We start from the raw sequence: 21,899 nt of genomic DNA, 5'->3' as shown, positions 1-21,899 counted from the left end.
TTTTTCTAAAACAATCAGAAATATGATAACCACTGTCAAGACAATATATCTAATACTTATTTTCAAGGAGAACTGAGTACAAGTAATTCTGGTTTCATGTATCACTACTCTGTAATTCCACACTTGCTATCCTAATACAGGAGCCTGCATCCTTAATAGTTAGGATATAATATTCTGTGGGTAGATCTAAATCACTCAAAAGAAAAATATAATCTGACAACATAGGGAATAGTCCCCCGTAACTGTTTATTAGAATATGAATATATTTTAAATCAATATCTAAAAAAAAAAAATCAAGTTACAGTACATGCATAAAATACAAAGTAACAATTTACAAATAGATCAACAGCATCTTAAGAACCAATACACTAAAAGAATAAAACGGCTACAAAAGGAAACCAAAGTTACTGACTACAGCAATGCCTTCCGTGTGCCCCACACTTCATGAGCACCGCAAAAGACAAAAGATTGGCCATGAAATATATTCAACTATGTAGGCCCACATATGTTTCAGGCTTACTCTTTCAATGCCTGAATAACCTTTGGGAATCTCCTATCACCCTTAATAGCTTCACTGCAGTTGACACAGCTTTTTAACTTTAAGCGCTTACTGTTCTCAAAACGGGGAAAATAATAAAGTATTAGTGTAGGCTTTAGACATTAGTAATACAACTGCTTTTGAAAAATGTAGTGGAAAAGAAACATTTCAGAACCGTATAGCTCCTAAATATGTTCTATTTAAACTCAATGTTCTTTTAGCTTGTGCACTAAAATATATGCCTTCAACCGGGTATCACATTAACAGAACCTGACCTTTGGCCATGTCTTCGAGACAGTGGAACCAAAGACAAGTTTAATAGTGAAGCTTCATGACATGCTGAAAAACTCCATAAAGTAAAACAGCATTTTAAAAATAATCAAACCATACCTCATAGTGAGTTTATTGGAGGAAAAAACTAGGCCACATTTTACTTAATGGGGGTGATGAAGGAAAAAAACCACACACTTCAAAATTTGGTATTTCTAGCATTGTACAGGTTATTCATTGCCTAAGCAATAAAATGCTGCATGATCTGCTACTGTGAAATTAAATCATTTAGACAGCTCTAGCTGCTTGATCTTGCTGCAGGAGACACTTCAAATGGAATTCCACCAGTCTACATATGCTCATCACTTAACATGATGACCTACCCTACCCTCCTCCCCACACCCCATCACACAGCCACCTAAACTGCCAAATATATATATATATAGTCTTTTGCATCTTGCAAAGCAAATCCTTGAGTCAGGAAAAGTTTGGTGTGGGTTTTTTTCCCCCTTCTCCTCCATAAACTGATTAAAAAAAAAAAAGAAAGAAAAAACTATTACATCAAAAAGACCTATTAAGGCATTTTAGAAATTGTCTTTCCAAATGATGGATATTTCTGAAGCTCTCAATATTCTGCTACTTATATGATAGCAAAATTTCTAGATTTGGAGAGACTGCACTGAAGGGAGAATACGTTTTTATAAATTGTTCTGTGGCAAAATGTTTAACTGAATACTAAAGTATTCTTTGATTTGATCAGGACCAAAAGGTCTGAGCTTCAAGCACTTCATTTTGAGTATTTATCATTGCCATAGACCACTCTGATGGAAAATAAGCAATAATTAAGGAATCCAAACATCCATTTTATTAAACTAAGGCTAGTGAGGGCTTCGCATGAAAAGAAGCTGCAGTCATTTGGGACAAGTAGGTGATTTTATAAATTTGAAATTAAAAAAAAAAAAAAAAGACTTAAGACATAAAGAAATTCAGAAGTAGTAATGAAACACAAAAAAAAGTGACCACAAGAATTACAAATATATTTAAATCTCGGACCTGGGGAATGGACTATACACAGCCTTCTAGGGGAGAAGCACAGAGCCTTATATGTTCTGACAACACTGCACCTTTGGCTTGTTTTCAGTGGTTGGAGGGACATGGATAGGTACCACATTGTTGCTTGGAGACATGTCATTTTCACGTCTGTCTGACATTTGCTTCTGAGAAACAATGCGATATATCTCTGCATAAAAAGAAGAAGTATTTAGAATTTTGTATTAATAAACCTGTCAGCAGCTGCTATTACACAGGCTTGTGTAAGGGGTAGCTTTCTATTCCAACGGCGGAACAATTGTTTTTCCTCTTCAAGTAGTCAATGTTGTATTACAGTTTCCCTTGAGGCATGAAGAAAAACACCTTCTTTATTTCAAAAAAAGAACTCACAAGAGATTAATGAAGTACCTAGTAGTTTAAATAGCAACAAATGAACTGAAAGCTTACACTAAGACTGTAACCACAAGAAAATTCAAAAACCTTGGCCAACAGAAAAAATGCCTAAGAATGCCACTGCTTCAGTAAAGAAGATGTATAAACCGTCTTTATCAGACTCACCATATATCTGTCTGGAACAAAATACATAACCCAATTTTACAAATATGCTGTCATTTTTTTTTAAGGAAATCTGATATAGCAGAAAACATTTAAAGCATTTAGCACCTTGGCCCTCTGAATGACTTAGAAAGTTATAAATTTTAAACAGATCTTAGAAAACTATATACAAGCTTTTATAATAACCAATATTGTGAGAAGCAGGGTGGAATGATAATTAGAAAACAGGCCTCAGCACTGAGGAAGACCTGAAGTCAAGTCAGGCTACAGTGGAATGGTAAGTCATTTAACTTCTCAGGGATGTAGGCAATTCTCCAAGAGGGCAAACTGCACAGCAGAGGACAAATGGCATTGGTAGAGAGAACCTTCTTACCAGGTCCCTACCCTCACAAAATCACAGGTCTGGACAAAACAAAAAACTAGGAAAAAATTACCCCCAAACCGTACTACTTGGCCAGTAAATGACTGCAAAAAGACCCAGCAGAAGTAAGCATATGCATACTTCTTTAAAATTTGGGATGTTTTGTTCTGTTATATCTTTGAAGTAAATAACTCTTGCTAAAAGCTAAAAGAAAATTTTAATGGGGATGGTAAAGAATGGAATAATTAAACCAGTTTTTCAAGGGTAAAGAGAAGAGCAATCAAGCAATCTAACAGCTTTAAAACCAAAGTAGCAGCTTACTAGTAACTAAAACAATCTATTAGTCATTCTTTTTTTTTCCACTACAAACTGGATTTCTTTCCCCTAAGACCAAATTCCTTTGGCTTATTAATTTGGTAAAGCAGTTATAGAATCACAGATTTAGAATGAGATTTTTAGCCTCTTCCACACTGTCATTTCACAGAGAAGAAAGTGAAGCCACAGAAGCTAAATGACTTTCCCAATGTCAGGTAATAAGTGGCACAGCCAAGAGTCAATCCAGGAATAATAAAGGAAAAACCAAAGAAAATTGATAATTTTTATATCTCAAATATATTATTTATGTAACATATAGAAATATGGAAAAAAGGCAGGGACAGACTTGTGAGAGCAAGTGAAGATAAATAATTAGAAGGTTCTGATTATAACGTAGGAAAGTTGAGCAGCCTTGTATAGCATTATCTAACCACCAGATAAGTCTTTTTTTTAATACAGGGTGTCCCTAAAATCTGGACACATAGGAAATCTCATTAACTGTTTCACCGAAGACTCTGTGTTGTTCAGTGACTTCTTTTTATGGGGTATGCTAAAGGAGAAGGTGTACTCAATGAAAATCACAGACGCAATACACTTGATTGAACACATAAACGAATAAAGAGTTAATGTGCTAAAATCGATGGCAATGTGGAGTTACTGCATCGAGTTCACGTGAATCTTAAAGTGCAGCAACCTTTGCATCACAATCGATGGAAATCATATTGAAGATGTTATTTGTTAATATTCCAATTAAATAAAATGTTGAAAATTTCATTTCTTGAAAACATGCATTTTTGCTATTTGTGTCCAGACTTTAGGAGTACCCTGTAGTTAGATCATGGTGGTATTTGTTTCAAGCCACTATTCTTCTCAGACCTCCAAAAAGAAAAAAAAAAGTCCAGGAATCAAAGAATTACCAATAACAGAAAGATAAAAAGAGTTTTACCAAGGAACTGAGATGGAGGAGAGAATTTTTTTTCTAAATTAGAAATGGCACAAAAAGGTTGTTTAATCCACTTAAGACATACTCAGTCACCAGAGGTTAAGAAAGGAAAAACTCTGATAAGAGGGGAAAAAAGGAAGCCACTATCTCCCAGCTGGTCTTTGATTAGAGAAAAGAGTATTTTAAAAGGAAAAATTAGGAACTCAGGGAACTAAGTAAAATGAGTAAGTTTTCCTTTCTTAAGGACAATGAATTATATATTTAACTTTAGAACTAAATAGATTACATAATTCTTATATTAGTTAGAGAGGCAGCCTTGCTGTGGTGGAAAAAGCCCTGACCTTGGAATCAGAAGACCTGGATGAATTTTAATTATAACCAACTTACAATTAAATACAAAAATGTAGCATATGCACATTTCTCCTTTGTGACAAATGGCAGTAATAAGTACACACCTTCAGAAGGATTATGAGGAAGTTAAAAAAAGCTGGTTATGTAGAACAGGAATAAGCATAGTTTCCAATGCTTTCCCTAACCCAAGTAAGCGTTACTTTTCAAAAAGAAGAGGCACAAATTTTGCCACCACCATACAGATATAGCTCTAAATTTCACCAATGTTAAAGGCTGTGTTGAATGCTCACTTTGGGAAAGATGAAATGTTTCTAATCATTCCACCACAGAGGAAATTCTCACAGCATTTAATGTTATAGATATAAAAGGTGTTTTGCTAGTTTTCTATAGGTAAAATATTCTACTTTATTGCTTTAATTACTTTTTTCTTCAAACAAATGACATGGATAAAAATATTCCAAAGTACTGAAAATGAAAGATAAAATACATTACTAATAATAATATGTAGCACTTGGTAGTTTTATTATTCATCCATTGATTCTAACCTACCTCTAAAGGAAGGACGAGATATCCCAAGACCACATGTGTTACCAAAAATACTTTGAAAGTATCCTAAACAAGGTGACAGGTTGTTTTGCTGAAAAGAAACTACTCTAAACTTTAGAGATTAATGGCTCAATTACCAACACACATCACTACAGGATGGTCAATTTGGCTCAGGGGTTTATATTTCTCTAGAATTTAATGCTACAAATCAGTATTATTGTGACCTGGCACCCTGTGAAAGGTTTACCCAAGTCCTGTCTGCAGGATACAGGGCTTATACTACTGCTGTTAAGTTGCTCACTTTTGCAAGCATCCAGTTCAGTCTAAAGGGCAATATGGAAACAGCCTTTCTACAACACAGAACCAGTTATTTTCATAGTAGATATTATCACCCTGCACCCCACCCACATAAAAAAAATTGAGCAGTTTTAAGTTGCTATGGATTAGTAAAATAAGGAACAGTAAGCTAAAAAGCATAACTGAAAAGTGGGTATGGGTTGACATTTACCACAGAAGTCATCAAGTCAGGCATCAAATTAAAGTCTTCAAATAAATAATTCAACAACAGAAAGTCAGTTTCTAATCTCTTGGTGCCTCCCTCAAAAACATAAACTTCTAGAGCAAAGAGTATATCCCAGCTGGTTATATGTTAAACAAGCAACATAATGTGGAGTGGGGAAAGCAGTGGACTTAAGATATAGCTTGAATCTTGGCTCATACGCTAACTGGCTGTTTGAATGCTGAGAGCCTATTTTTTCATCAGTAAATGGTGATAATGAATAACTACACACCTCAGCATGCTGAAGATAGCTCTTTGTAAACCTTAAAGGGCTAACATTTTAGGTTCCCAGCAGATATCAGTAGTGCCTTCTAGAAACCCTGAAGGCATACATAGAATACTCTCCTTTCACCTTTAAGAGTCATCATAACAAAAACTAAATGAAACAAAACTCTCCTCTGAAAATCACAGTATTAAGTGACCATCATTTGTTGGGAAGGGTCAAATCATACTGTGTAGTACACCCTGCCCTCAAGATTTTATATAGGCAACAATCACATGAAAGACAGTCTTCTAGGAGAAACAATTCATTTGATAAAGATCTCTTGTGTATTGCTACACACCAAGTAGCACCCCACCAATCTTGAGGACAACTATGTCATATGCTTTCTTACAAAACTTCACCCCTCCTTTATAGCCAAAAGTCTTAGAGTTTCAATGACTTACATAAAGTTATGGTAGAACTAGTACTAGAATCCAGGCTGACTAGCTTTTAATCCAAGTTCTATTGTTTTTACCTTCTAATATCTTTTGTATACTGCTGACTCACCTCACACCAGAATTACTGCAATAGACTGATGACTGGTCTCCCTTTCTTAAGTCTTTCCTCACTCTAGTCCATCTTCTACTAAGCTTCCAAAGTGATCTTGTCTAGGAATATGACCAGGTTAACCTGGTTTATTATTCAGTAAACTCCAATGGCTGCATATCACCTCCAGGACAAAATACAAAATCCTTTGATTACCATTCAAAGTACTTCTTACCCTAGTTCCCTTGTACAATTCCAATTTTTTCCGTGTGATCCACTAATATTGGCCTCCTTGCTATTCCTCAAACAAGACACTCCATCTCCCAACTCCAGGCATGTTTACTGGTTCTCCCTTATACCTGCAATTCTCTCCCTCCCAGCTTCCTTCAAGTCCTAGCTAACATCCCACTTCCTACAAAAACAATTTCCTGACCTCCTTTAAATGCTAGTGTCTTCCCTCTGTTGATTATCTCCAATTTATTCTGTATATATCTTGGAGGGGGGAAGGCAAGGCAATTGGGGTTAAGTGACTTGCCCAAGGTCACACCGCTAGTGTGTCAAGCGTCTGAGGCTGGATTTGAACTCAGGTCCTCCTGACTCCAGGGCCACTGTTCCACTCACCGAGCCACCTAGCTGCCCCTATTCTGTGTATATCTTGTTTGTGCATAGTTCTTCACATGTTGTCTCCTCCATTAGACTGTAAGCTCCTTGAGAGCAGGGGCTTTTGTTTTTTGCCTTTCTTTGTATCCCTAGCACTTAGCACAGTGCCTGGCAAACAGTAGGTGCATAATAAATGATTACTAACTTACTGACAGTGTCTTTCCCATCATATGACACACTGTCTCTAGAATAACACAAGTGGTTATGAAAAGTGCAGGATTTGTAGTCATGCTGTAGAGTTAATCACTTCTTGCTTGAACCATAATCTGTATAAAAGGACAATTCAGAGAACAGGCCCAAAAGAAGATATTTCACCTAAAAGCCATTTCAAGAGCATCTGACAAGCCCCTGAGCTCATTCTTCTTATCCTTTTGCTTTTTTAAACAGAATGTGAAAATTTGTAAATTATCCATAATGAATTAGTTTCTTTACAAAGTTACTTTTCCCAACATTCTCAACTATTTCACTTAAGTACTACAGTGGTACAAAAGACAGCAAGTTTTTAAATATCCATATGTTAGCATCTAATACTAGCTGAAGAGGTACAGAGCAGTTCAGGGATCTGTGGCCAGTAGGGAATCAGTCTATTGGGATATTTAAATTACAATGAAATTTTAGCCAACATGAAGATAAGATACAAAATGTTAATTAAGTCTTACATCGCTAAGGCTGCCCTGGTCTGCACATCCACATTCCAAAAGAGCTAAGAGCTTAAACTCTGATCCTTGTCCACCACTATTCCAACCATTTCTGGATACTAATATGCCTGCCTGATTTTACCTATCATGAAATACCTTGCTTTTTCCATGCCAAGAGAAAACACTGTTGAAGATTTTTCTCATTTTAACTTAAAGAAATGAAAAACAGACATGCTCAAAGATGTATTAAAATATTTTAGAGCTAAACAGACCCAGTGCTTCAAAAAGGCATCATATCTTTTCCCTGTCTGGATACTGGTATTTACCTAGTGAAAGTACATTCAAAGATAACTTTGTGCTTGCTACCACAGAGAAGAGAATAGAAAAAGAGGAAGTGAACAAATGGTTTCCAAAATATTACTTGACTAGAGGTCAGGTAGTTTTAGATGACAAAATTCAATGAGCAAGATTTGTGACTAATTCTGCACTTTGTACTGTTACTACAACATCAAGTTTTCAAATTATATTCACTGCATGGTACTGTTGGATGGACATAATATTTACTTTCAATTTCCAGATTCATTTATTTAAACACAACATATTACCCAAACTTCAATTCCAACTGGTATGAATTCAAAATACAAGCCTTACCTGTCAGGATTGTCTGAAAAGCAGCTTCTACATTTGTAGAGTCTAAAGCAGATGTCTCAATAAATGACAAGCCATTCTTTTCTGAGGGAATACAAACAGACCAAAAAGCCCTCTGAAGTCACCACTGACAACCAGATCAAGTCTTAATACAAATATTGAAATGATTTTTGTCGAAAACACATCCCTAATAGTGGAAGTAATAGAATTTTTTGGATCATACTACCTCAACTTCTTAGGTAGCTCCATCATTATGCTACATTTATGCTACTAGATTCATGTATTCCTCCCTTCCTCCCCACCCCCGTACCCCAAAGAATTCATGCACAGACTTGTTGAAAACACTATATTAAGAGAGCACATCCAAAGCATCACTAAAAGTAGGAATACTATTCAACCCAAAACATAGTTGTTTATACATGTATCAGTTTTGGTCCTTTTACATCCTTCTCTCCCCCACTAAGCTGCAGCCATGCTTTTAAAACAGCACAATGACTTTTACATAGCAAGTATTTAGCTAAGTGGTTTTGAGTTGAGTGATAAATTACATATTCCATCTGTATGTATCATTTGAAACAAGTATTTTATCCAATCCACTAAAAATAGAAAATTTCATTTAATACACTCAATAATAAGTCAAGTAAATATTATCAGAAAGCAACATGCTACAACAGAAAGAATACTAGACTGGGAGTCAGGGAGACGTGGGTTCAAGCCTTTGTTTTCTGCCACTAACTCATTCTGTGACTGAGTAAGGCATACCAACTTTATATCTGTTTTCTCATCTGTAAAATGAGTGTTGCATTTGGTTGCCCACAAGGTCTTTAAGGGAAAAGATCTTAGGAGATTAAAGGTAGACAAAAATGCTAAAATCTTAAATGCAAGGTGACTCTAGTATCCTACAAGAGTGTGACCACTCACTCGGCAACACCCACAAGGGTTTGATATGCTTTTAGGTGTATAAGGACTTTAAAAAGATGAATTGAGAATGACAGTAAAGCAGAGAACATTTCTGAATAGACAACAGTTGAGGTTATGCCTATTCTTTCATACAGCCACCAGAAAAAGAGCAAGAGCTACATTTAAACTTTTACCTATTGAAAAACAGGCAGCATAGACCATAAAGAGAAGTGACACAGCTGTCACTTATGATTGGCTTTTCCTGGGTCACACCTTTTGGAGCTGATTATGTATAGTCTAGGCCAGTACGCACAAGACATTACAATTATACCAAAGCATAGGAGGGCGAGCGAGGTCTTCTCTATTGGTGTCAAAAAGGGGAATGAGACATTGTAGCAGCAGTGGAAGCACAGGGGTGATGGAGTTAAGTCTTTACAACAAATAAGGATCCTAAGCTACACAGCCAAACTGTGTAAGAAACCTGGAGCCCCACATCCCATGTCACCACAAATTTGCACTGAAGTCATGCAAAGACACCTAATTTCACTATTAGGAGGATGAAAAAAAATCCTTAAAATATCATTTTAAAATCAAGTACTCTTCCCAATAGCAGAAAACGAAGAACCATCTCAGGCAAGTCTTATACAAGTTGGGTCACTCGTTACCTGCAAAGGCTCTTGCTTCATCTGTAGGGACTGCTCTGAGATGACGTAAATCACTCTTGTTACCCACAAGCATGATAACAATGTTACTATCTGCGTGATCTCTCAGTTCTTTCAGCCATCGTTCTACATTTTCATACGTAAGATGTTTAGCAATATCATAAACCAGCAAGGCACCTACTGCTCCACGATAATAACTGAAAAACAGAAAAAATTTTCTATTAAAAGACCAACTATAAAGCGAAAGGCAGATAGGGTGGGGTCCAAACATAATAAAACAGATTTTTACAGCTAAATTTCAAAATCTTTATATGATAGTTAAGTTCTTCCTAGAATAAAGTGATGGCCACTTGCACATTTCACAATGCCACACTTTCACCCCAAACAAATTCAACTGCTGCAAACTGCTTCACACAATTTAGATCTCCTTGACTTACGCTGATGTTATCGCTCGATATCGCTCTTGTCCTGCCGTATCCCATATTTGTGCCTTTATTGTTTTCCCATCAACCTGGATGCTTCTTGTTGCAAACTCCACACCAATGGTGCTCTTGCTTTCCAGATTAAACTCATTTCGAGTGAAACGAGACAGAAGATTACTCTTTCCTACACCAGAGTCTCCAATGAGGACAACTGAAAAGGAAAAAAAAAAGAGGCAATGTTAGATAGTTAAGAGGAAAACAGTACTATGCTTTGCTTCTAGGAAGTAAAATTTAGCTTAAGTAACAACAAATAAGAGACACCACACCTAACTTTGATTTTCCTCAAAAGAATTCAGTAGAATATATACCTTACTCCTGCTACTGCACTGGTAAGATTAATTTCATTTTTTTTTTACCAATGTATTCCCAAATATTGATTAGTACATAAATATTTAATTAGTTCATGCATCACTAAGACACCTTCTCTACATACAATACAAACTGTAAGTCTACTGAATTGACAATAACTAATGTATTGGCAACTACGAAAGTTAGTATCAAAATTACTATCTTAGATGACAGTAACTTAAAGATAGGACTGTGCAGTCCACCAAATACAGAGTTGGGAGAGACAAAAGTATCTGACAAACATTAAGACAATAAAGGATTAAGGATGGTGTGTGCAGAATGCCCCATTGAATTTCACTGAAGTCTGGGAGTATTCTCAGGATTTACACCCCAGGCCAAATGAAAGGTATTTTGCCTTTCAGTGCCAAAGTGAGACACCAGGTTTAAAAAAATCTCACCACCCAGAGCACAGAAACTAAAATGGTCCTTTAATACTTTTATTTATCAGACTTGCAAGAAGCCACAGACAGAAAAGACTACCAAGGGCAGTAAAGTGAGACCCTTAAGGTACTGCCTAATAATTTGGACTTGCTATGAGTCAAAGCAATCATAATTAAGAAGGGCTTGTAATAACAATTATGACTTCTTGATATTTTAAAAAATAGGTTTTGATTACAAGAATTTACAATCCCACAACAAGGACTCCTTTTATATATTCCTCACAGCTCAGCACAACACTTAAAAGGCACACAGCAAGATACTCTGATGATTCTAAAGTACTGATGTGGGTACTCCCCTATAACAACAGAGAGCAGTTCTCTATAACTTAAGAGAGTTTGCAAGTTACTGAGGCTGAAAAGTCATTACTATGCTGCCAACATGCTTCTCCAAGCTTAGCAAAGCTGATCTCTGTATTTTATTATGAAAATTTATTGACGAGCGAAAGGTGATTACTTTTAAACCAAAAGAACAAAATTCACACATGGTTATGCATTTAACATTTCAAAAGTGAGAAATGGGAGTTTAAAAGCATTTTCCTTTTAAAGAGTAAGATGAGTTTCAGAATTTATTTTAATGTAGCTTGATTATATTAATTGCCTTTGCCAGGTCTTACTTACCTTTGCAGACAAGAGAATGGGTTGAAGCATTTTTTGCAAACAGAGGAAAAAGTTTTATCATCTTAAGACAGCAAACATTCCTGCTATTAAATAGTAGTTCCCCAACATTCTAAACTAACCAGTGGTTCTATAAACCAGGTACAGAAAAATTAACAAAGTTAAAGTAACAAACAAGGGAGTGCCTTATAAAAGGGATATGGGGGGAAGGTGGTAGGGAGATAAAGGGTTGGAAGAGCTCACTGTACTCTGGCCAGAGAGCAAAAACAGTCCATTATGCATTCCTTCCTTGCCACAAGATCGGATACAAGCTGGCCTCTGGACATCTCGGAGGGAGTTACTTTATCAAAAGCATATCTTTCTGGCTTCCTCGGTCAGCTGATTCAGCAAGAAATCCTCCAAGACTGCAATGACTGCATGCAGCACAAAGTATAGTTGTTTTTAATTGTTAACATTAATCCATAGGTGTCTTAAAAGATTATGACAAAGGATATAGGTTAAATATTAAGTAGGATGATAGATATAGATCTAGAAAGGACCACAGAGGCAAACCCCTTCATTTCACAGCTGAGGAAACTGAGGCCCAGGGGAACTGTTAAGTTACTTGCCCAGGATCACAAAGATAGTAAAAACTGAGCTGTCTTCCAGACAAGTCCAGCATTCTACCTACTACATAAGTATGCCAGCTACCAAAGTCTACCTTCTGGATGTGAAATCAAATCCATCATTATGCTTACAAGTAGGTCAAGTCCAATTTTCGCCTATATTAAAAAAGAACATTCGGAAATCTCCATTTCTGTTCTCATTACCTGGCAGAAGCATAAATACGTAACTTGAGGGTGGAGCAGGAAGAATAAAGGAAAAGCCTATGTTTTATTATTACTCTTCCCTTTCACAAGACACTCTGATGTACCAGCCCCTGAAGAGCTAGTCATTTAGTTCAAAGACACACCATACCCATTAGCAAGGCATCATCTTAAGAGAGCCAACCGTGATAAAATGTGCCATATGTAAAATCTAAGAAACCAATCCCACAAAAAATATACAATAGCTTTAAGTAGGTGGCTTGTTTGTTTTTTAATCAGTTTAGTATTCTGATTAAAAAAAAAAAAGGCCAAACATCTGTCTGTTACAATGCTGAAAGTTAGATTGCTTCATTCCCAATTTCAGGTTCAGATTGATAATGATCTAGTTTTACAACCTAAAATCTTTATGTAATTACCTCAAAGAACAGCCAATGCTAAAATAAACATATTTAGTTGCAAACTAAAATTAATTTGTTTAAAATTTTTCATAATAACCAAGGACAGATAGCCAAAGTAATTCATTTTAGCACTTTTAATTTTTAACATGCTTACCTGAAAACAATATATTAAATACACAATTTATGGCTAAGCATACTACCACAGATTCACTAAATTAAATCATATTAGATATTCACATCAGCAAATTTAACTTTTTACACTCAAAGCTACCTAGAATATGAAAGACTACAGAATATGACAGCTATCCCCAGTTGGAAATGTATAAGAATACCAAATTAAGCCCTATTTGGGGAGAATAAAAGATTCCAAATGACATCTAGAAGATAATAGTATTACTGGCATAGTGTTGCAAAGTACACAGTGAGAGACTGGCTCAAAATTCAACACAGAAGGAAACGTTTTCCATTTAGTTACCAATACTACTGCATATTTCATCTGAGATCTTCTTGAAAGGGCTCAGTCTATTAGAAGATAGGAGCAAAATTCATGAAAAACCAGCCTTAGACAAAATGAGTCGAACTTAAGCTTGTCAAAAGAGGAGCAAAATAAACTTGCATATTTAATGAGATAACACGTATAGCACTTTGCAAAGCATAAAATGTCTAAATTTACAGAGTGAACTCACTGGCTTTGAAAGGAAGAAACTAAGTTATTTTTCCTCCTAGATGCTTAAATTTATCTAATATCTTAGCAGAGAAAACATTTCATTTCATGAAAAATGACAGTATTTTCTGTCTTAAAAATGTTAAAGTCAAAACTGTTCAAGGCTACTATCTATTCTCTTTACTTCCTGGGAAAGAGCCTACCCTCTATTTTCTATTTTAAAACATTTCAAGTAAAAAAAGCAATTTGAGTATTATAAGCCATATGAATGGTACTGCTGTAGATAAAAAATTTTAAACATCTTTAGCAATTCAAAAATCTAACAGTACAGATCCAGAACCACCACCACCACCACTTAGCTAAATAAATTAAGCTAATGAATTATCCATAATTCCTAAGTAATACTTAACTTTGCAAAATACATTAAATACCCAAGATGCTACAAAAATCAATACCAACAGTCATATTATTTAATAACAGTAGCTAACATCTTTATAGCACTTACTATGTGCCAGGCACTATAGCTAAGAGCTTTACAATTGTTATCTCATTTGATCCTCACAACAACCCAGGCTAAGTAGGAGCTATTATTATCCCCATTTACAAATGAGGAAAATGAGGCAAACAGCGGTTAAGTGATTTGCCCAGGGTCACAAAGGTAGTAAGCTCTATCTACTATGCCATCTACTTTTTAAATAGTCCTTAAATAGTAAATCCAACCGTATTATTTTACTATTAAGTTTTCTACAGACTGTCAGTGTTGGGCTATTTAACACAACAAATATCCAAAGAATAACTCTTAAGAAGTCTCAAAATCACTACTCTTTCTAAAAAAGACATTTCCAATTTGCACACATATACAAGTATTCAAGCAACAAAAAACGTTTTTAAAAAGAAAAGCGTATGCCTGTCTGAAATCTTCATAATTTTTCCAGATTCAGCATTGCATCTTACTCAATTTGAAGCTGAAAAAGAAAAACTAAAACATAAGGCAAAGTTCCTACAGTTTCTACCGACAATCATCTGAGAGTTAATTACTAGTAAGAGAAAAGGAGAAGTAAATTTGCTGGTTCATCTATTTCTAATCAATGGAATATCCACCCAGAACATTTCCAGAAAAATGTGACTGATTGGCCTAGTGTCTAAAATGAGACTTGTACTTCCTGGAGGGCAAAGAAAGTAATCTTCTTTTCAAGAAATCACTATTTCTTAAGGTCCTACCATGTGGCACACTGTGCTAGTGTTGCCCAAGCCAGCAATCTCTTCATATCCCATCTTGCTGCACTCCTTTGGAGTTCATTTTTGGCCCCACCCCTCCCCTTTTTATTTTACTTTTGTGTAGTCTTCCTTCATTAGATAATAAGTTCCCTAAGGGAAGATATTGTCTTTATTTTTCATATTTATATCCATAGTACTTAGAACAGTACCTGGCATATAGTAGGTGTGTAATAAATGTTTATCAACTGACTGCTAGGCAATGACGATATGAATGCAAAAGTGTGAAATAACATCCTTATGATTTTACATTCTACTGTGGTGAGGAAAAAGGCTATAAGTTCACAGATAGGTAAATACAGGATATATACTAAATAGTGAGGTGAGAATGGTATGTAATAATGGGGAAAATCAGAGAAGATCTCCTAAAGGAGGTCACTGAAAGAAAAGAGAGCTTTCCAAGTATGGGCACATATCACACATACAGACACACACAACACACACACATTCTCCCCCACCCCCAACAAAAAAAGAAAGCACAAAGGCAGGAAATAGTATGTGAGAGGGAGGGTAAATAGCCAGTCTGGCAGAAGCACCAAGTGCCTAATGGAGGCTGATGTGTAATCAGGCTAGAAGGACAGGCTGGAGCCAAATTGTGAAGGTCTTTAAATGTCAAAGTAGTTTGTATTTAAACCTAAAGGTAACGTGGAGCCACTGAAGTTTCTAGAGCAAGAAACAACATGGTCAGATCTCTACTTTTTTTCTTTTTGTTACCTGCTCCAGTACCTAGTACACATTAGGCACTCAAATACTAGTTGAAAAAACATTTAATCATAAAAGAGAACTTCAAGGTCAAATCCACTAAGGCTTCAACATAGTTAAGTCATTTCCTCAGCTTGACTACTAATTCTACTAATTCCTTTCAAACAACCAACCCAAGCCACAATCTTGGATTCCCTGCAGGCAGATGTCATCTTTCCCCTCAGAGCCTAGGACAGTACTTTTAATTTCACCTCCCCACTCTACAGTAGTTTCATACCCAGTCTTCCAGAGTGGGAGTGGACAAAGTACATCCCCTAAAAACTTCATGTGATTTCCCTGTCAATACTCCCTTTTAGACGTCTACATGCTAATGTAATATTAAAACTAATTTCAAAGACCCTATTTTTTCTAACTGGATAGGAGGGCAAGCTTTCGGCTCCTCCTCGAAACCCATTTAGTCAGCTGGGAAAGAGCTACCTTTCTACCTAGTGATGGCCACACCTCATAGGGGTGATGTAATTCATACTAGGACACAAGACAGTCACAGTTCTTCCTTACTTTAATATGGTAATTCTGCAGTTCCTAGATTTGCTAAATAATCCCCAAAGCTAGGCAATACAAGTAGAACTGCTTTTCTCAGCAGGAATTTGGAAATTCCCTTCCTCAAATAACATCTAGACTTCTCCGTTTGTTTTATGAAATTATTAAAAGTGTAAAACTAGCAAATTAACTTGTAAAATGTAAAAAATATTGTAAAAATATTTGAGTATTTAAATATCCTGATGCCTATAATGACACTTTAGAAGTATGAAAGTTTAGGTTAAAAAATAAACCAGCACTGAGGAGGCCAACTTAGTTTAAGTCCCAAAGTCTTTTGCTTAACTTTCTTACACCACTTTAAAATAACTTTTAAAAAAATCAAACAAGTTCACTGCTTTGGACCTGATACTATAAAAGCAAAAAAAGTGAAGACATAAGCTTCCCTTCTTAATCTTCATGACCAACATCTGTGTTCAAAAACCTCAATTAGGCAGATACTGTTCTGAAAGCAGGAAAGATAGGCAGTTTTTCAGATGGAAGAAGAAAGCACTTTCAGAACATTAAAATCAAGTTTCTGTTTTAGGTACTGGAAAGTCTGTTACTACATAAGTACTCACCCTAAATTTAAGTACCTATTGCTGCTTCATTTTACTTAAATTAAAATCTCCCCTTTAAAGAACTAATCCTAAAGTCTCATGAAGCTCATTTTAAATACTTTTTTCAATGAACTATATTCTGAAAACACATATCCCAGTCTCCATTTGAGATTTCTAAAATTCACCATTTGCAGTAGCTCTATAAACACATTCTTCAAAATGTGGGAAAAGACATGTAAACAAGGCGTCCAAAATCTAAAGATGGGATATTCACTGGGAAAGGACTCCCTAACAAAAAGAGGAAATGAGTTCATTAGTAGATAACTACTCGATAATTTGCAAAGAGTAATGTTTCCTGCATCATTAAGCACCAAAGGCAAAGCTAGAAATAGTCAATCTGCCCCAACACCCCTTTTAAACTCCACCCTCAGCAGTAAAGCTTTAACATCAATGGTTTCTCCTTCCTTAGTAATAATCTTGGTTCAGCACCTTATTGCTGGCTGCCCTCCTAATTCAAGTGCAGAAATATACAACCAACAGAGGCTGTAAAATCATTCATCGGACAGACTCTACAACCTCTCACGCTGAAAGCAGGACCCATCGTCTAGGCAAAACCCACATTAAGTAGTTTTCTAACCCCTCCAAGTATTTTGCTCATGAGAACTAAGCACTTAACCATTATAAAAAAAAGATTATATATGGCCAAATGCGTACACAGCTTTTTTTTTTCTTTTTAAGGGAATAGCCGAGGGAGTTACTAGGACCCTTCCTTTCTCACCCTCTGAACACGGCAAGGTTGGGTCCTCCCGATGTTGCAGCAGGAAACAACCTGACCATAGCGATAAAACAGGCCTATGTGTGTACAGCACACAATCTTTCCTGCTCAGCAACTGGGCCTTCAGGTCTGGCAAGGTGAACAACCCCCACCCATCCGCAACCCCTTCCCACCAGCAGAGTCAGAGGGCCACCCTCCCCGGCCCGGCCCGGCCCGGCCCTGCCCAAGGAAAGGGAGCGGTCAAGGAGCAAAGGGGATAGGCATGAAGTCATGCAAGCCTCCCGGGTCACTGCGACGTGCGCGGTGGTTTGCTTTTCTCTTCTTTTTTAGGGAGGGGTGGGGGGGTGAAAGAGAGAATAGCATGATTCCTTTTGCCTCCAAGTCTGCAAGCACTTACTAAGCACCTACTATGTGCCGGGCCCTGGGATAAATAAGTACCAGGGATACAAAACACTCCTCCCCTTGGGACCCCCGCCAACTCCAGGATCCTATTTTAACTGGGGGAGGGAGAAGGAAGCGAAGGGGACACCAGCTAGGCCAGGGTGAGCAGAGAAAGAAAGGTGTCCTCGGTTCCCAGGTGTAGTGGGCGGAGTCGGATGCAGAAGGGAAGGGAGTTGAGTTAGGAAGAGAGCACAGAGCTAGGCCCGGGGAGAGGGGCCGAGGCCCGGCCCGGGAGGAGGCTGAGGTGGGGAGGGGGAGACGATGAGGGGTTGCACCAAGGCGAGTAGCTGGGCGCCGAGGTGGGAGGAGGAGGAGGAGGAGGAGGCTACCCAGAGGGCTGGGGCTCGGGAGCCGCCTCTCAGGAACCGGGTGGGACTAACCCGGCCCCGGTCCCGGCCTCGGCCCCGGGAGGGAACCGGCCGGAGGGGGAGGGGAGGCGAGACCAGACCGCGGCCTCACCTTTAAAGAGATAGTCGTACTCGTCGTCTCGGGTGCCCATGGCGCGTCACGGGGGGCAGAGGGGCCGAAGCGGCAGTCGGGCGGGGGAGGGGGCGTCACTTCAGGGGGAGCTGGAGTCGGAGCCGCAGCAGAGACCCAGGAGCCGGAGGAGGGTAAGGCGCCCCTCCCTGCCGCTGCGCCACTTCCGCAGGCTGGCCCCGCCCACTCTCCCTCCTGGGAAGTGCTTCCGGGGAGCCGGGCTCCACCCTCCACGGACTCGTGCACCTACTCGCTCTCTTACCCGGGCCTGGACTCGCTCGCACGCCCGCCCTCCCGCCCCATTCGAAGTCTGTAGCCCGGGCGGGCGCGAGCTCGAGCGCCAGCCTCCTGGGCCGTGAGGAGGGATGTTCTCCTTACCCACCATCCCGAAAGCACTGAAGTGAAACTGGGGCAGGTTACTCCGGCAAGCACACGAACCCGCCTCGCTTGCCCCTCTGACAGCTCGGAACTCCAGGGTTCTGGGGGACCTCGCTGTGGAAGGCCGGAATGGGGTTGGGTCTCTTCGTGGGGGCGGGGCTAGCTAACGATAAGAGAGCCTTGAGCGTCAATTGCGGTACGGCGGTTCCATGGTGTAATGGTTAGCACTCTGGACTCTGAATCCAGCGATCCGAGTTCAAATCTCGGTGGAACCTGTGGGGAAAAAACATTTTTTCCGCGGCAATTCAGTCTGTTAATCACGATGACTTTCTCGAGCAACTCAACCCCGCCATTAGTATTCATTCATTCGTCCACCAATGATTAAGTTCCTACTAATGCACTTAGTAGGTGCGGTGAAATGCAGAGTTATAGAAACTAACGTGTTCTCAAAGATTTTGCATTCTTTTTTAAAAATTATTTTTTCAAATGTGTTGTGATTAGGAACCTGGCAAACATCAATACGAGAAGTTCCATATAAAAAGAATAACAGAAAAACATGAAGCCACAATTTAAGGAATAAATTCAGCATGCTACTTCCAAACTTGTCCCGATTATGAGTCTCCTGAGTCTCCTGTTCCCTTTGCATTTTCAATGCTTCATTGACCCTCATCATTTTTTCCTTTTTTTGGCCTCAGTATCACTTCCCCACCCCACGCCCCGACTTTTGCCAATAATGTCTCCCCCGACCCCTCACTAAAAAAATTACCCAAAATAAAAACAAAGCCTCCTTTGTAACAAGTAAGCACAAATAATAAATTCACGCATTGGCCACGTGGGAAAATGTATTATCTTGGTCAGCGCCTCTAGTCCATCACCTCTGTGAAGTGGGAAACATTTCATCGTGGTCTTCATGGTTGGTCATGCCACTGAACGGACTTCTTAAAGTATTTCAAAGCTGTCTGCCTTCACAATGTTTCAGTCATTTTATAAATCGTTCTGGTTCTGAAAGAGCTTACATTCTACTAGAGGGAAACAACACGAACACAAAAAAAAATACAAAATATACTATCTAAACACATATGGACACATAAAGTATACAAAATAAATTCTAAATTTCACCATGGGGGAGGCATGAGCTAATGTAGAAGATGGGATTTGAGTCCTGAAGACTAGAGATTTTCTGAGTTTATACTATAGGCAAAAGGAGCAATGAAGCTTCTTCTTGTCGGGAGTGACACAGTCCTGTGCTTTAGAAATATTCAGTGGACAGTTCCCGGAACATGGATTGATTGGAAAGAAAGGCTGGAGGTAGTGGGACCAAATCGAGATTAATTCATTAATTAATCCAGGAGAGAGGTAGCTGATGAGGGCACCACTAAGGTGGTGGTCCTGTAAGCACAAGGGGACAGACACAAGCTATAAGAAGAGGTACAAGAGATAAGGAGTACAAAATCAAACATGGAGAGGTGAGTGAGAGTTAAGAGGAGAAGATAACTCTGGAGCCCATGTTTTTGTACTGGGTGTCCCTTAACTCAGCTTCTTACTTCCTAGACTGCCATTAAGACTCAGCTCAAACTCTAATTTCTGCAGGAGGACTTTCCCAGTTCTCATTTCCTTTTAGATATTATCTCCTATCTACTCTGTATATGGCAGGTATATGTGTATCTAGATAAACAGAGACACATATATGTGTGTATAAAACTATATACACATATATAGTTATATATAGATGTATTTATGTTATATAAGTGTATGTGTTACATATATGTATATATACACACATAAAAGCAGTATACGGTTACATGTGTGTATACTTATTTACATGTTTTTATTTATTATTCATATATTATTTATTTATCATTTACATGTTGCCTCTCCCTTTCGAATGTGAGTTCCTTGAAGGCAGGGACAGTGTTTTGTCCTTTCTTTGTATCTCCAGCACTTTGCACAGTGCCTGACAGAGGTAGTAAGTAGTTAATAAATGTTTGTTGACTGACTGATTTTGAAGTTTCAAATCTGCATGACTGGAAGGATGGTGGTTCTACCTACAGAATTAAGAAAGTTTAGAAGAGAAGACAGTTTGAGTGGAAAGATAAGAAATTCTGCCTTCATAACAAAAACTAGAATTCATATAGCACTTTAAGGTTGGCAAAGCACTTTCATTTGATCCTCTCTACAACCCTAGGAGGTAAGGGCCCTTCTTTTTTTATTTTTTACTGGAAAACTTTTTATTGTAGGTGGAGTGGGGTAGATGCACACAGTTTAGGTGATTCCAATTTTGTTGGCAACATCTAAAGCATCGTAGTCTGGAGCAAGTCAGACATAGGCCTTCTTCTCTCCATCAGGCCAGATCAGCGTGTTGACCTTGGCCACGTTGAGGTCATACAGCTTCTTTACCACCTGCTTTATCTGATGCTTGTTGGCCTTGACGTACACAATGAAGACTAGGGTGTTGTCCTCAGTCTTCTTCAGAGAAGACTCAGTGGTCAAGAGGAACTTAATGTGGCATAGTGATCCAGCTTGTTTCTCTGAGGGGCACTTTTCCGAGGGTATTTGGGATGCCTTTGGAGTCTTAGTGTGTTGGGTTGCCGAAAGGTGGGGGATGTTCAGATCTTCTTTGTGGCTGTGGACCCCCTTCAACACTGCTTTCTTGGCCTTCAAGTCTTTGGACTTGGCTTCTGCCTTGAGGGAGACAACAGCTTCCTTCTTCGCCTTCAGGGCCATCTTGGGGGAAAGGTGGTAAGTACCATTCTTACCCACATCTTACAGATACAGGTTAAGTGACTTACGCAGGGTCACAGAGTTAGTGAGTTTCTGGAGCAGGATCCAAACTCATATCTTCCCAACTTCAAATATAGTCATACTCTACGCACTTCACTTGCTCAAATTACTTTATAGAATGGCTGAAGCAATTCACTGCTCACGAACATGCATTAGTGTACCTTTTCTCCAACAGTTGTAATATTCCATTTTTATTAGTGTTGCAAACCTGATAGGTAGAATCTCAGTTGTTCTAATTTGTATTTCTAATTATTAGTGATTTGGAGCATTTTTTTCATATGGTTGTTAATATTTTTTCCTCTGAAAACTGCACATCCTGGGCCATTGCCAATCACCTCAGTTTTTGTCGTGCCACTGAACTTCAAATGACTCAGGAAGAGAGAGTGAGGCTGAGCCTCTGCCTCACTTAAATCTAATTCATGAACAAGCCAAGATAT

General features: G+C 38.4%; 2 protein-coding genes and 1 non-coding gene across 3 annotated transcripts; 1 reads left to right on the top strand and 2 right to left on the bottom strand.

Moving 5' to 3' along the window:
- Window positions 1-214: 214 nt before the first annotated feature.
- Window positions 215-18,500, bottom strand: RAB11A (RAB11A, member RAS oncogene family). The gene is made up of 5 exons (XM_036736094.1): window positions 18,286-18,500; window positions 10,182-10,377; window positions 9,748-9,941; window positions 8,186-8,266; window positions 215-2,048 (listed from the first exon to the last, which is right to left on the bottom strand). The coding sequence occupies exons 1-5, from the start codon at window positions 18,323-18,325 to the stop codon at window positions 1,909-1,911; spliced, it is 651 nt and encodes a 216-aa protein (XP_036591989.1). The 5' UTR covers window positions 18,326-18,500; the 3' UTR covers window positions 215-1,908.
- Window positions 18,501-18,840: 340 nt separating this feature from the next.
- LOC118829644 (60S ribosomal protein L23a-like) lies at window positions 18,841-21,405 on the bottom strand. The gene is made up of 2 exons (XM_036736580.1): window positions 21,082-21,405; window positions 18,841-18,954 (listed from the first exon to the last, which is right to left on the bottom strand). The coding sequence occupies exons 1-2, from the start codon at window positions 21,403-21,405 to the stop codon at window positions 18,841-18,843; spliced, it is 438 nt and encodes a 145-aa protein (XP_036592475.1).
- TRNAQ-CUG lies at window positions 18,885-18,956 on the top strand. Its single transcript has one exon. It is a non-coding gene; the product is annotated as a tRNA-Gln (tRNA).
- Window positions 21,406-21,899: the final 494 nt, after the last annotated feature.

This window comes from Trichosurus vulpecula, chromosome 8 (assembly GCF_011100635.1).
Source record: "Trichosurus vulpecula isolate mTriVul1 chromosome 8, mTriVul1.pri, whole genome shotgun sequence".
NCBI lineage: Eukaryota > Metazoa > Chordata > Mammalia > Diprotodontia > Phalangeridae > Trichosurus > Trichosurus vulpecula.
Note: the sequence above shows the minus strand (reverse complement) of the source record. Positions and strands in the feature narration are given on the sequence as shown.